The sequence below is a fragment of the Trichechus manatus genome, unplaced genomic scaffold, assembly GCF_000243295.1.
Source record: "Trichechus manatus latirostris isolate Lorelei unplaced genomic scaffold, TriManLat1.0 scaffold00009, whole genome shotgun sequence".
NCBI classification, from domain to species: Eukaryota; Metazoa; Chordata; class Mammalia; order Sirenia; family Trichechidae; genus Trichechus; species Trichechus manatus.
The window spans coordinates 4,424,779-4,440,343 of NW_004443945.1; the positions used below are offsets into that span (position 1 = coordinate 4,424,779).

The 15,565-nt window shown below is 48.4% G+C and overlaps 1 protein-coding gene across 5 annotated transcripts in view; it reads left to right on the forward strand.

Annotated features, from left to right (window-relative positions):
* The window catches only part of ZNF592 (zinc finger protein 592), a 39,242-nt gene extending 30,256 nt beyond the window's left edge, over positions 1-8,986 (forward strand). For all 5 annotated transcript variants that reach the window (XM_023725967.1, XM_023725968.1, XM_023725969.1 and 2 more), the window contains 6 exons: positions 1,044-1,220; positions 1,467-1,626; positions 1,741-2,028; positions 2,258-2,370; positions 3,044-3,179; positions 4,560-8,986. In XM_023725967.1, the coding sequence (XP_023581735.1) occupies positions 1,044-1,220; positions 1,467-1,626; positions 1,741-2,028; positions 2,258-2,370; positions 3,044-3,179; positions 4,560-5,066 (1,381 nt within the window). In that variant the 3' untranslated portion in view covers positions 5,067-8,986. The remainder of the gene's footprint in view (positions 1-1,043; positions 1,221-1,466; positions 1,627-1,740; positions 2,029-2,257; positions 2,371-3,043; positions 3,180-4,559) is intronic.
* The last annotated feature ends 6,579 nt before the right edge of the window (positions 8,987-15,565 follow it).

Sequence of the window (15,565 nt, forward strand, 5' to 3'; positions counted from 1 at the left end):
GTCACCAGGGCTCCACAGATTGATACTGAGAAAAAGAAATAAAAAGTTGTCCATAGTCCCACCAAGTCAACATCACAATGCTTTAAAAGCTGATTCAATACAGTACCAGGTACATGCGACTGTGCATACTTGAAATGTGGCTGGTGTACCTGAGGAACTGAATTTTTTTTATTTTATTAATTTAAATTTAAATAGCTCCACGGACAGTACAGCTATAGAGCATTTCCATCATCACAGAAAGTTCTGTTGGACAGTGCTGCTCCAGAGTACGTTTTCCTGGTCTTCTTCCCTGTGTTTTGAGGGTTGATAGTTTTAATGTGGTTGTTGTAATGGTGGACATAGCCTTTCCTGCCCTGTTTTTTCCACGTAACAGTGTATCATAAGCATTTTCTCATATCGTTACACATTCTCCACAAATATTTTTAATGACTGTACTTGTGTTAAGTGGCCATCTCTGCTTATTCAATACCAACCTATGGGAAGGGCCAGGCTTTCTGTAGGCTCCCTCTAAAATTCCTCCTGGTCTCCTGCAGTTGTATCAGACTTGAATTTATACTATTTCTGTCATTGGAGCCCTGGTGGCGCAGTGGTTAAGATCTACGCTAAGCTACGGCTGCTAACCATAAGGTCAGTAGTTCGAATCCACCAGCTGCTCCTTGGAAACTCTGTGGGGCAGTTCTACTCTGTCCTCTAGGGTCGCTATGAGTCAGAATCAACTCAACGGCAATGGGTTTGGTTTTCATCCTCCCTCTCCACTCCTGCCAACTTCTCTTAGCTGGGCTTAAGTTTGCAGAATTTCGTCTGGCCAGTGAGGGGAGAGGTTAGGGTTTTCTACCAGGAGTGGCCTTGGGTTTGTGTGGCGTTGGGTGACTGCATTGTGCCAGACTACAGCAAACAGGCTTTTGGGATATACACGTGGAGGATGGAAGACTACGTGCTCTAGGGAGGTGGGTATGAGCCCCTGAGTTGGCTGTTCCTGCTCTCCCTCCCTTCCAGCACCACCTCTGGGTCTGACATCCCCACCCTCCGCCTCTGCCATCCAGGTGCATCCACTGCGGTGTTGTCCACCTGACTTTGGCCTTGCTGAAAAGTCACATCCAGGAGCGGCACTGTCAGGTTTTCCGCAAATGTGCATTCTGCCCCATGGCCTTCAAGACTGCCAGCAGCACTGCAGACCACTGCGCCTCACAGCATCCCACCCAACCCCACAGACCCTCCCAGTGAGTGCAGCTCCAGGGCCAGTTGGCCCTTTGGGGCGGAGAGGAGTGGCCAGGGTGTTAGAGGGGGTGGTGCCAGGGGTAGGCTGGGGAGCTGGGGCTGGGGGAATTGATGCCTGGAGTCCCCTGAGGACATCCTGAGCCTGGGGAGTGTCCACCCTTGTTCAGACAGAGCAAGGGTGAAGTGGGGGGGTGTGGTTCTGCCAGCAGAGCCTTGACTGCCTCATGCCCTGGGGCTTGTCTCATCAGGCTCATCTATAAGTGTTCCTGTGAAATGGTCTTCAACAAGAAGAGGCACATTCAGCAGCATTTTTACCAGAATGCCAGCAAGGCGCAGGTGGGCGTCTTCAAGTGCCCTGAGTGCCCACTCTTGTTCCCGCAGAAGCCGGAGCTGATGCAACATGTCAAGGTGGGGTGCGCTGGGGGAGGAGGCCGGGGAGGAGGGCATGTGCAATAGGCTGGGGGGTCTGACTTTGTGCATCTTTCCCCTTGCCCAGTCAGTAATCGCTCTCCCCATCCCCAGAGCACCCATGGTGTTCCCCGAAACGTGGATGAGCTGTCAAGCCTCCAGTCTTCAGTGGACACGTCCTCCAGCCGCCCTGGCTCTCGAGTTTCCACTGAGTCTCCAGCGACTACTGTGGCTACTCGTGGCAGCTCCTTGCCCTCCAGTCGCTGGGGCAGGCCTGAAGCCCACCGCAGGGCGGAAGCCAGGCCCCGGTTGAGGAACGCTGGCTGGACCTGCCAGGAGTGCCAGGAGTGGGTTCCTGATCGGGAGAGCTATGTGTCCCATGTGAAAAAGAGCCACGGTCGGGTAAGTGCGGCCACCTGGTCACGAGGCCAGGTCTTCTGGACTTCTGTCCGGTGGCCAGGGCCCCCTTATGTGGCTGACCCTTTGGGTTCCTGGTGCTTTGGGCAGGGTGGGTACCACAGATCTTAAGGTCTTTGGGACATCTGCCTTCCGCCCACATCACCTGAGAAGGAAGGTGCACTCAGAACTATCTTATGGTGTGTTGCTTTGTTTCCTGCCACCCCTCCCTTAGACGTTGAAGCGGTACCCATGTCGCCAGTGTGAACAGTCCTTCCATACCCCCAATAGCCTGCGCAAACACATCCGCAACAACCACGACACAGTCAAGAAGGTCTACACTTGTGGGTGAGTTGCTGGAGAAGTGGTGGTGAGGAGCCTGGAAGTTCACAAAGATTCTGTCCATGGCACCTTTGGGACTTTTCTCTGATGTAAGATCAGGGGTCTAAGTCAAGAGACAGGCAAGTTTCTACCTGGGGAAAATGCTATGGCTAGGTCAGAAATGGGGGGAACCCAGCTTCCAGAACCTGGTGGCCCCTGAGCCCTCTGCCTCTCCTCTCTCTAAATCTGGGCTGCACCAGTCAGTAGTGAAGGTGCTGTGAGGTCTAAGAGGAGCGATGGTGATGTGACCAGGTACCCCGTCTGGCCGTGTTCGGGACATGCCCTGGCCTCTTTCGTGCTGACCACTCTCCCATGCACTTGGGCCCCTGGGCAGTGATACCAGGGAGTAGAAAGTAAGATCATAGCTTGGGGCCAGGTGTCAAGGGTACAAATATTCTGTCTGCTATCTTGGCTGGCTTGCTGGCTTGATTTCTCCAGTGAGCCCCCAGAACTACCCAGCCAGCCTAAAGACTGTGGCTGTCTGCTTGCTCCAGGTACTCACTCTCTCTCCTGGTCTTCTGTGTGGAGAGTCTGAAGGAGCCTGGAGTCAGAAGCAGCTTCACTTCTCTCTGCTTGCCTAACTCCCCTGGGCCCTGCAGCCTGTTATCCTACATGATCTCCTCTGGTTTTGCCTTTGCAGGTATTGTACGGAGGACAGCCCCAGCTTTCCTCGACCTTCTCTTCTGGAGAGCCACATCAGCCTTATGCATGGTATCAGAAACCCTGATTTGAGCCAGACGTCCAAAGTCAGACCTCCAGGTGGACCTTCCCCTCAGGTGAGTGTGGGGCTCCTGCCCACTGCAGTTGCCTGCTCAGGGAGGCCTGGAGCTGCAGGAGCATTAGGAAGGCAGTAGGGGGCCCATCTGTCATTGTGGCCATAGAGCAACTCTCTAGTCCTGTGTGACCCACCTGGGACAGCAGACCAGTAGAGGACAGGGACAAAGACCTGTGTGGCAGTCCACTGGCCTTTTGTTACTGTTGTTCCCTGTCGCTGTTACCCCTCCTGGGGTGTGTGCTGTGCTCTGTGGACATTGGGGTGCTTTCACACACACCATCCTGTTTCTGCCTCACAGCAGCTCATGAGGCAGAGACAGGAAGGGTGTATTTGTTGGATGAGGATAATGATGCTTGGCGGAGTCCCCTGCCCCTTCTCCACTACCACGGGAAAAGCCAGGCCTAGAATTCTGCTATCCCGGTCCCCTGCCCTGTGGCCTCATCCCTGTTCCATGCCCTGTCCTGTCCCTATTTCTGATGAACTTCTAGAGCAACCTGTTTTCCCTTCCTCACTGCAGGCTTTTCCCACTCTTTAGTAGGGGCTGCTCCCTGAGGGGGCAGCCGTGTCTGGAAAGCTCTGGGATCTGCCTGGAGTTCCAGGGCATTCTCAGAACTTTCTTAGCTATTCAGAGAGGGGAGGTGGTTGGCAAAGGCATGGGGAAAACAGCCCCTTTTGCACATAGTGGGTGAGTTGTCAATTGACATTTTGGCCAACATCTGTCAATGACTAAAGTGCACACCCTCACTTGCCCCCAGATGCACATACCCTTTGATCCTGCAATTCCACTTCTAGGAATTTATCTGTCAGATATCTTTGGCCTTGGACATAAAGACGTGTGTTCAAGGATATTCACTGCAGCACTGTATGCAGTGACAAAGATGGAACTCAACTCATTGTCCATCCATGGGGACTGCTTATATCAACCCTGGTTCATCCCCACAATGGGGTAGTGTGCAGCTGTTAGGAAGAATGATGCCTCTATGTGCCCTCATGGAGACAAGCTCCAATATATGTTAAGTGGAAAAAGCAAGATGAGAAAAAGTGTGCATGGAATGCTATCATTTTGTAAAAGACAATAGTTCTAATTTTGTATGTGTATAGAATATCTCTTGGAGGATGGCTTTCTCTGGAGAGCAGGCCTGGTGAGGGGTAGGAGGGACTTAATTTTCTCTGTACCTTTTCCATATCTTTGGAATGGTGTGCCGCATGTATATGTTACATTTAAAAATGAACCAAACCTAAATCAGCGTTCAAGACTGGGGTGACTCTAGCTTGGGTGGTGACCCCTGTGAGTCCTCGAGGCTGCACTGGTCATGTCTGGGGAGCTCTGTCTAGGGCCAAGGCGCAGCCTGGACTCTACTCACACTGTGTCCCCTTCCAGGTGAACCATCTGAAAAGACCCATCAGCGGAGCATGGGACGCTCCAGGCACCACCAATGACGTGACTGTCTCTTCCTCCAAAAGACACAAGTCCCTTTTTCAGTGTGCAAAATGTAGCTTTGCAACAGACTCAGGGCTTGAGTTCAAGAGCCACATACCTCAGCACCAGGTGGACAGCTCCACAGCCCAGTGTCTCCTCTGTGGCTTGTGCTACACCTCTGCCAGCTCCCTCAGCCGCCACCTCTTCATTGTCCACAAGATGAGAGATCAGGAGGAGGAAGACGAAGAGGAGGCGGCGGAGCCGGCAGAGCCCGAGGGGGGCTCCGGGGAAGAGGTGCCTGTGGAGACCAGGGAGAATGGACTGGAAGAACGTGCTGGCGGGCCTTTGTTGGCCAACCCAGAGGCAAGGAGATCACTGGGCCCGGCCTCTGAGGAGGATGGTGCCCAAGATGCTCAGAGTCAACCGCGGGCCTCTCAGGACCAGGACAGCCACGTACCATCCCCTTAGGTGTGACCAGAGGCTTTGCAGTACGTGAGGTCGGGGTGGTGCCCTGGTGTCCTCTGCCTGCCATCTGACAGTGGGAAATAAAAGGCTCTGCCCTGGTATGAGTGTGGCCAGCTGTGCCCTGGAGCAGTGTCTGCCCTGTGCTGCAGGGTGCTGAGTGTCCTCCAGCTCTGGGAAATGGGGCTCGCCCAGGGCCCTAACAGTTCTGAATTTGCTTCTGTTATTTATGGCTTTGTGCTGCTTCTTGGTACCCCAGCTCTTTGTCTGTGTCCTCCCAACCCCAGGCTGCTCACGTGGCCCAGCACCAATGCTGTCAACTTGGCTCGAAAACCCTCAGCTGCTGTGCTCTTCTGGGCGGTTCCCTGCTTGCTGCCCTCATCCAGGGGGCTCCTCGGAGCTCTCTGTGCCTGCAAACACCAGCTCTCCTTCCTGCCGTCCGAGCCCGAGAAGGGGAGTGAGGGGTGCTGACACAAGTCCCTCTTGGAGAGCCCCTGGCCTGCAAGGGCCCTTGGTCACTTTGTCCCTCCTTCCCATCTTCTCTGATTCTTTTCCCCCACAATTGTCCTGGAGAATGAATTGTCACACTGGCTCAACATGTCTCTGTGGGTGGGTGAAACTTGGCAGCGCACCTCTGTTTGGAACCCGGGTGGAGCAGGAGGTGCAGCAAAGGCAGGCGGGCACCGCAAGCCAGACCCCCCCCTTCAGAAGGAGCTGGGGGTTCTTGTTCTGCTGCTGTTCTGCCTTCCTTGACAAGTGGGGTTCGGGGCACACAGACATTGGAATATTTGTACTCTTGCTCTTGTGCCATTAGAGAGGCTGCTGCCCCAGGCAGGCAAGCCCCTCCTCCTCTCAGCTACACTCGTGTTGCTCAGACTATATTTCAAATAAAAAAATCTTCTTACCATGCAGGTAGGCTCTTGTATTCCTCTTCGGGTGAGCCTGGCCCCACCCTGCTCCACCTAAGGGTCTCTCCCAGACTTCCTCCTTTGTCCCATCTCTGAGGGAGAGCAATGCTTCCTACCGTCCTACCGTCCAAGGAAGGTCCTCTCTAGACTCTGGAGCTTACAGGTAGGAAAGCAGGAGCCCTGTACTTCTGGTTCTCTGGAAACCTGAAGAGAGGAGGGGAGGGTCTCAGTGCTGTCAGGAGTCACCTGTAAGGTCTCCCCTGGGCTGTGGCATCAGCTCTAGGGCCCATCTGAGCTCCTTCATCTTTCTTACAAATGGATTTTCAACCGAAGAGAACCCTTCGCTGGTGAGGAGGAAGAAAGGGGTGAAGGGGAGGGATTCTGTAATGTTGCTACGTTAAAGAGGCCTTGGGACTGACTGCCTACTGCCACAGGGAACTCAGGTGTGGCAGAATTGGGTCTCGGCTTGGCAGGCCAGGATGTCTTTTTGCTGATAGAGGAGTGTGGGTCATTGTCCTTGTTGGGGCCTGCATGAGCACATGGAAGAGGCTTGCGTGGAGGTGTCCTATGACCCAGGCTGCCACGCCCTGGCATGGATGGGCCATGGGGCTGGGCTGGATAGGGTCTAGTGCAGCAGAGGGGAGTGGGTGGTGGCTGGGCCCTTAGAGGTGATCTTTCAAGGGAGGCATTGAATATCAATTATAAGTTATTAAGTCAGATAAATATGCCTGACCTTTCCACAATTGAAAAAATTACATTTTCTTCCTCTTTCAAATGCCAGATTTTCAGTGAAATGCTAATGGCAGTGGGAAAGGTTAGTGCTTGCCTCAGTTTCAGAGAGGCTATGGCTGTGTGCCATTTCAGTGATTGCTGTACCTGACAAGGCCACCATGTCCCTCCTTCCGGAGCTTGTAGTGAGGTCAGACTGGGCTTTATTTCGGCTGCCTGCCAAGCCAGAACTAGCCCCAGGAAGGAAGCTGGGCAAGCATATACCCTGACCTGACTTAGCTTTGGTCCCTTCTGAATGCAGTTGTGAGGAGCCCACCCTGTACCCTGGGTCCATTCGTAAGAGCAGGTTTAGAGGAGCCTAATACAGCCTTGGAAATGGATGGCTGAATCCCTCACTGCTCGGACACTGGCAGCTGAAGCATAGGGAGATGGCAAACTCTCAGGTTTGACCACCCAGATACAGTAGTCCTTGCTGGGAAGAGCACGGGGGAGAAAGAATGCCAAGCCACTCACCTGGAAACCTGGGTCATGGCCTGGGGTCTTCTCTTAACCAGCCCTTGACAAACCTCCTGACCTCAGTGACCCCCTTCTAAATAGAGCTAGTGATTCCCTCCAACTCACTTCGTGGGCTTTTGTGAGATAGTGAATGTGGAAGCATTTTCTAGTTTTTACAACACTATGTACATGTGAGTGATTCTTGACCTTAGGGCTTGGATGGTGGAGTGTCCCTTGTCTGCATCAGACTCGGATGCTGATTATATGTTACGATTCGGTCTGTGACACCTTCCTATTATTTATGAACAGTGGGGACAGTAACACTTTGGAGCATTTCATATGTACCCCACACTTTGCTAAATACTTTTCAGTGATTCATTTAATTCTCACAGTGATCTCAGTTATCACTCAGAGGGTTAAATAACTTGCTGGGCTGCCTGCAAATAAACGGTGCTGAGACTTGAAATCAAGCCTGTCTGTTCCCAGAGCCTGTGATCTTGGCCACAGCCTGCCTGGCCTGCCTTAACAAGGAGCCTGCTCTGGCTGGCTGCCAGCTCGTCAGCAATCTGCAGCCATCCAGACGTTGGTTTTCTTACTTCCCATGTGGTTGGGATGCCCTACTGAGTGCCAGGTTCTCTTTGGAGTGGGTCTGTGCCTAGTCACCCCAAGGAGGGCATGCATACCACGTTTGCTTGTGATATTCTGAAGCACATATGGTATCTCTTCATCCTTCATTCTCTTTGGGGTTTACCTTGCCGTTTGAAGGCCATTATTTTTTGATGACCATCCCAGGAAAGGTTGTCCAACCCTCAAAGGGAATACATGGTTCCCTCAGGATCCAATACCTTATGATCTTTTCTTTCTACATATATGTTCTAACGCTTGTGCTATTATTTGTTATTAGAAAATGCTGTCTGTAGCAAGCACTTATCTGCACCTTCCGATGCAGTGAATGCTCTACCGATCAAGTTAAACAGATGAGATCCCCACCCTGGGAGAAACTACAATTTAAGGCTTGACAAATGACTAGTATTTATTTCCCAACTACGTTATCTCTGTAAAATGATACCCTGAATTACTGTGAGGTAATTGATATAGAAAGAACCTTTCCCTTAATTTATGTAACAGTCTGGTTTTTAAAGACTTAGCAGTTGCAGCCCAGTTAATAAGTTCAACACTTTGCCTCTCCCAAGACTGAGGAAACTCTGCCCTGTTCAGCACCAGCCAGTTCCTTTTAATTTTTTGTTTTTTGAAAAATTAATACATGTACATGGTAAAATATTGAAACAGTACAAAAAACAATGAAAAGTAAGCCTCCTGATGGAGGTCAGCCTCTGGTCCCCCAGCTCCCTCCTCCTGAGTTAATACTGTCATCTCTATCTTGTGTATCCTCTCAGAGCAATTCTATGCATTTACACGTTTATAAATATGTATATTTATATATCTACTTTTAATACAAATGGTAGCATTCTATACACAGTGTTCTGAAGCTTGCTTTTTTCACTTTGGAAATTGTTCCAAATTCGTACACTGGGTCAGCCTAATTCTTCAAATGCTTCTAGCACGGTTCTCACACAATAGGGGTTCAGAAAGTATCTGAATGAGTGAGTGAATGCATGCCTGAATGAATGAATCGGATTCTATTGGTAGCTACAAAGTTCTCTCTGGGTCCAAGATAAAAGTCTGATCTGATCAAGACAGGACCATCTAGATTCTAGAACATGTTCCCCCTGTCTTTTCCAAGGGTTTGGGCTGCTGTTCACCTTCTCCACCAACAGATGCCACAGCAGCCTCGGGAACTGGGCACAGTGAATCTTTGGCCCCTCTGGAGGAAAGAGCAGGGATTAAGGCTCAAGTCCTAAGTATGGAATTTTGATTTTTTTGGTCCCTATTTAAAATGCCTTTTTTCTCATTGGAAAATGATGTAACATTACTAAAGAAAATTAAAAACACACATACTTACAATCCCATCCACCTCCCATTGCAGTTGGTTTTGTTTTTGCATATCATTTTCCAACCCTTGTTCAGCACATTCATATCTGAATTCATGCTGTAATTATAATAACAGTGGTTAACACTGAACATTTCTATATGCCAGACATTATTCTTCTCACTTTATATTCATTCTGTTATTTCGATTCACAACAATTCCATGAGATAAGTACTACCATTATTCTCCTCTTGGAGACAGTGAACTTGAGGTTCAGAGGGGCTGAGTAATTTCCCTAAGGTGACGCAGCTACTTAGGGGCAGAGCTGGGATTCACACTCAAGTGTGACTAACACTATACTATCCGATGCAATTTAGTACCAAGCTTTTTTCCACTTAACATTATGTCCTGGATTTTCCCATGTTTCTACATGGCCCTTACATTATTATTTTCAATAATTGTGATCGTTTTCATCATGCCAGTTCTACCTAGTTTATTTAACCATTTCCTGCTTAACATTTAAATTCCCCACTTCATAAGTACAACCAAGAGTGCTGAGAATATAGCTTTTTAAAAAAAAATTTTATTTTGTTGTTGAGAATATACACAGCGGAACATACACCGATTCAAGTTTCTACATGTACAATTCAGTGACATTGATGACATTCTTCAGGTTGTGCAACCATTCTCACCTTCCTTTTCCAAATTGTTCCTCCTCCATTAACAAACTCACTACCCTCTAAGTTTCCTGTCTAATCTTATTTTTGTGTGTGTGCTTTAGGTGAAAATTTACAGCTCGCATTGATTTCTCATTCAAAAATTTATACACATACTGTTATGTGACATTGGTTGCAGTCCCACAGTATGACAGCTGTCTAATCTTTCAAGTTGCTGTTTGGGCATACAGCTTTTTGCTCCTACAAAATTATTTCCTCAGGATGTATTCCCAGGAGTTCATCCCTATTTTTCTTGCCTAAACACACTGGTAGTATGAGATGGAGAGAACACTAGTGACTAGAAATCAGAAGCCCTGGGTTCCAGTCCTGACTCTATGACTAAGTCAGTCACTTGGTCCCTTCTGACCTCAGTTCTCTCATCTTTTAAATGAGGGGAGTGGGTTTATATCTTTGGAGGTCTTGAGTCTGGCTAATTTTATCTTCTCATTTCTGTATATATCTGTGTCAAAATAGAGGAGACATTCCCGAGGCAAGAACTCTTATTGTGTTTCTTCTTTTGTTGTTTATTTTCGCCTAGATATATACCAAAATTTTAAAGGTACAAAGGGATATATAATGAAAAAGATCCCTCCCATTCCTTCAGTTGCCCTCCCCAACAGCAGTATCACTTTAAAAAATTCTTTTAAATTTTATTGTGGTGGAGTATATATATATACACACGTATGTATATAAATTTGCCATTTCAACCATTTTTATGTGTACAATTCAGTGATGGTTACATTCCCCATATTGTGCAACTACCATCACTATCCATTTCCAGATCTTTTCATCACCGTTAACAGAAACTCAGTGCCCCTTGAGCAATACTTCTCCATCACCCCCTCCCACCAGGCCCTGGTAACCACTAACAAACTTTGGTCTCTATGTATTTGCCTAAGCAATATTACATTTATTGTATTTCAATTTGCATCAGATTTATGCTTTCTCAGATAGAGTTCTAGCTCTTTTATGAGTACCTATTTCTTTTGGCTTTTTCAAGGCTTCCAAGGTTTGAACTGTCTGTTGACTTGCTAATTCCCAAATATCTTCACATCCTTTAATCATCCAGGCATTTTTTCATTAGGGTCCTGGGTCCAGATGAATTTTGGGGCTAGTTCATTGTTTCATGCATTGTCCTTTTAAAATGCTCTTTTTGTAATTTCTTTTCTGTTTGTAAATTTAAATTGAGTTTTTATTGCATGAATACTAAAAATCAAATATATAACCAATCATGTAGGAAATGGGGCAAGAGGATATGATAAAACCATTTAAGTCAATTAATTCTAACTGGAAAAAGCCCCCATCACCTTGAGTGCTCAGGTGACTGGATCAAGTAGCACCATCTCCTTTCATGGGCGGGCACAATATTATACAGTGATTATCTAGAATCAGACCTTACTTCTAAAACTTAATCCCATAGCCTTTGCCTCTACTCTCTGTGAAGATGGGGATGGTTGATTATGCCCTGATGTTTGAAGAGAGTGATGAAGCCGCTCTTCAACCCCTCATTCATTAAGCTCCGCTGTTTCTAGGCCTCCCTTTTCAATTATAGTCCAGGGCACACTGTACACAATTCCCATTTTCCTCTGAGGTTTTCTAGTCCGTAAACGTCTTCACTTGGAATTTTGCCCTAAGATCCATTGTGCATAGACAAGGCTGAATATTTTTGGCATCTGGGTCAGAGGAGGGTAGGTGCTGCTTTCTGAGAAGCTCTTTGCCTGTGAAGGAGTCTTCCCATTTCTACCCTTGACTGGCTCTTCTTAGGAGGGCTTTGGATATGATTAAAAATGTGATTAATAAAAATATGGAGGAGATGGGATGGGGAAGTGGTAGTGGGGAAAGGGATACAAAGTTGTGGAGGAGCAAGCAGAAGAGTTTAGATCCTGGAAACAATGCACTTGAGTTGCAGGGAGGGCAGTGTGTGTGTGTGTGTTCGAAACTAGGAATGTCTGATTAGGAGGAAATGTGCTGGGTGGGTGCAGGGGAGCTAAAAAAAAATGGAGGCAGTGGCTTAATCTGTCATGCCTTGGGTGAGCAGTAATTTCAGCAGCTGTTGTAAAACCAGTTGCTGCCAAGTCAATTCTGACTCATTTCAGCCACATGTGTGTCAGAGTGGGACTGTGCTTCATAGGGGTTTCAATGGCTGATTTTTTGGAAGTAGACTTCCAGGACTTCTTTCTGAGGCACCTCTGGGTAGATGCAACCACCAACCTTTCAGTTAGTAGCTGAGTACTTAACTGTTTGTACCATCCAGGGACTTGATAGGAGGTACTAACATTTTTTTTAAAAATGAGAAGAAGAGTCTGAGATGTCTGTTGAGGAAAAGGAGCTCTGAGATACAGAGTTCCTTTGAAAAAGAAGGGGAGGAAAAGGACCGGTTTACCCTGGATGAACACCAGCAGAGGCCAGGGCTTGGTTGGGCCTTTCTCAGGCTCAATTAAAGATGTGGAGTTTGTGTTGTAGGCCTGACCAACTAGCTGCCCCCTTGATCAAAGAGCTGCCCTCTCATCTAGCGATTCTAGAATGTACCTAGATTTGTGGCATAAATTCTAGACCCTCCAGTCTGGTATGGAATCATAGCAGGTGGGCTAGGGAGGGCATCTGGCTACACTTGAGTCCCAAATTCCCCTTCCAATCAAGCCAAAATCAGGAGTGACTTCTTACTGGCAGTAATCCTTTAATTGGTGTCCACTTACCCAAGCACAGCTGTGGCCACATCTCCAATCCCTGGAGATGAGCATGCCAGAGTGGCCAGCTCATCCCAGAGCAGCAGAACCAGGAGTCTCCACCCTCTAGGACAGGGGCTCAGCTGTTCAGAGCCGGGAGCTGTGGGAGCTGTTGGAGGGAGGTCAGACAAGCAGTCAAGAGCAGTACAGACGGGCCGGCAGGAAGGGCAGCTTGCAGCAGAAAGCAGTAAGTTCTCATGGGAGGGCAGGACCAACAGAGATCTGGGGCTTCTTTGCTGAGCTCAGGGCTAAGGCCTTACTTTAGATGACTGGAATCAAGAGGAGGCTGAATAAATAGAAAGTGGAAACTGGAAGAGGTGGATATGTGTTTGATTGACTTACCGTACTATCAATGACCTGCATAAGACGGGCCACAGGTCTGGGGAGCCGTGAGGGCTGGAGTGGAAGCTGATGATGCTTCATCAGGAAGTTCTCATGGACCTCTGACTTCAATTCCTTGGGCCACAACTTGTGGAAAAGGCCACCTTGGCATGAGTCCACATGGGAGCAAAAAAAAACTAAGACCTCGATAGTCTACTATCGAGTGAGGTTGATGCTAGTTGTACTCTGTCTTCCTTTGAAAAACTCACGTGTGAAGTGTGATGCTCATAGCACAGTAACTGAAGGTGGACACTGGCAAAGTGGGCACATCCAGAGGGGAATGTGCACCATGGCTTAGGGGTCTCGGTGCCATTTCGCACATGGAGCTAGTGAAGGAACTTGATGTTTGTGAAGAAAAAAGATGTTTCATGATCAATGTTTTTGTACCTTTGCAGGGCTATTATATCAAAAAGGAGTCTAGAATTTGTCTGTGTGGCCTCAGAGGGTGGAACAGAATTTGTCTCAGTTAAAGGAAAATCTGCCTGAAAACAAAACGGGCTGCCTAGAGGGGTGGCATGCTCCCACTGCCTGGAGATATCCATGAGCAGGCTGGGGACCTCCATCAGGAGTCTCCTGGAGAGCACAAGGCCTTGCAATGGTGGGGGGTGGGGGTGGGTTCAGGTAGAGGGGGTACCAAGTGACTGCCAAGTTCCTTTCCTGCCAGCCCTGACTGGCCCCTGCCCTCTGGTTTTTCCCTTCTACACAGCTGGGGCCACATGTTCTTCCACTCATAGACTTCTCCCTGCCCAGGCCTGGGGACCACCTCTGACCCCTAGGAGCTCCATGTTCACCCTCAGGGACAGGCATCTGGCCACTCTTGTTGGGCAGGCCTGGTCTGGCTTTATGTTTCAGCTCTAGTCACTGGCCTTCTTCTGCCTTGTTCAGGAGGCCAATGTTTGCACTTTTATGACCTAATTCTGGGTAACTGCATGACTGCTTGATAACATGACTGCTTCCCCTTGGGCTCTTTTGAGAAGTTTGGTAGTGAATAGAAGTGAAAGATGGGGTAAATATTTCAGAGAAAAGCAAACATTTGATCATCCTCATTTGCCGTGAGAAGGAGGCTGGGCAGAGGACAGGGAGACCCAGAAGGCCAAAAGCTTGGGAGCCTTGGAAAGGAACAATCTATGTTTTGAAGAGGAGGTTGTCGTGACACAGGGATAATCTAGATAGCTTGCCCTCCTTCAAAATTGAAGTTCTTGCCCGATAGTCTCACACTTCTCCGTACTTTGAACAACTGACCATTGTGAGTGAGGAAGGCAAAGAGGAGTTTGGAATCCTGTTTGGAACAGTTGTTGCAGGAAAAGGAGAAGGCCAGCTTAGGGAATGTAAAAGTGTTGCTGAGCAGCCTAAGTCCCACTCAGGTTAGAAACCAGAAATGTTGGCCAGCCCTGGGGCAAGAAAAATTTACAACTAGATTCCAGATTAGGAGCCAGCAAGGTAAGCAAGTGAAATGAGATCCCTGAGGAAAACGTAAATTCAGTATTGTCCACTTTACACTGTGTCTGTGTGTATGTGAGGATGGGTGGGGGTGGTTAAGAGAAGCTAGGAAGGACCTCATGGATGGAGAGGTTAGGGAGGAGTTGAGGTCTGGGGTTGCCCAGAAACCCAGGGCAGCTTGAGAGATGGAAGCATAACAGCTTGGCATTTTAGAGGTGGAGAAATTCATGATGACAAGGTTCAAGTCGTGGGCATTTGATTGGGCTGCTAAAGAGAAGTGGTGGTCTTTGAGAGGACAAGGTCAATGGCCTGCTGCCAGGGTGTTGCTGAGTCAAGAGAGGCTAGGATGATGGCAGGGGACCAGAGCCTGGGGCACAGTGGCACTCAATGAGGTGACCATTATTGTTTTTAATAAGTTCAGCCAAAGGTGGTGAGGAATGTGGAGTGGCATCCTGATAGCTAATAAATATTGGGGATAAGTACTGGGTAATGCCATCCCATGTCTAATGCTTAGATTGTTCCTAGCAGTGGTGGTTCAGTGGTAGAATTCTTGACTTTCATGCAAGAGGCCAGGGTTTGGTTCCTGACCAACGTACCTCATGCACAGCCACCATCCGTCAGTGGAGGTTTATGTGTTGCTATGATGCTGAACTGCAGCCTTGGTGGCTCAGTGGTTAAGAGTTTGGCTACTAACCAAAAGGTTGGCAGTTTGAATCCACCAGCTGCTCCTTGGAAACCCTACCAGGCAGGTCTACTCTGCCCTACAGGTTCGCAATGGGTTTGGTTTTTTGACGGTGCTGAATAGGTTTTGGTGGAGTTTCCAGACTAAGATGGAGTAGGAAAAAAGGCCTGGTGATCTACTTCTGAAAATCAGCCAATGAAAACTCTACAGCTCATAATGGTCCAGTCTGTTGTGCACGGGGTCACCATGAGTCAGGCGCTGACTTGATAGCAGTTAACAACAGGAGAGAGAGAGAACTGGGTAGGAAGGGGAAGAGTTGGGACTAAGTAAAAATTCAAGCTATCTTCAAACACAGCTAGACCTTGGTGAAGGAGCCCTGGTGGTGCAATGGTTAAACGCTCTGCTGCTAACCAAAAGGTTGGCAGTTCGAACCCACTCAGTGGCTCTGCAGGAGAAAGACCTGGTTATCTGCTCCTGTAAAGATTACAGCCTAGAAAA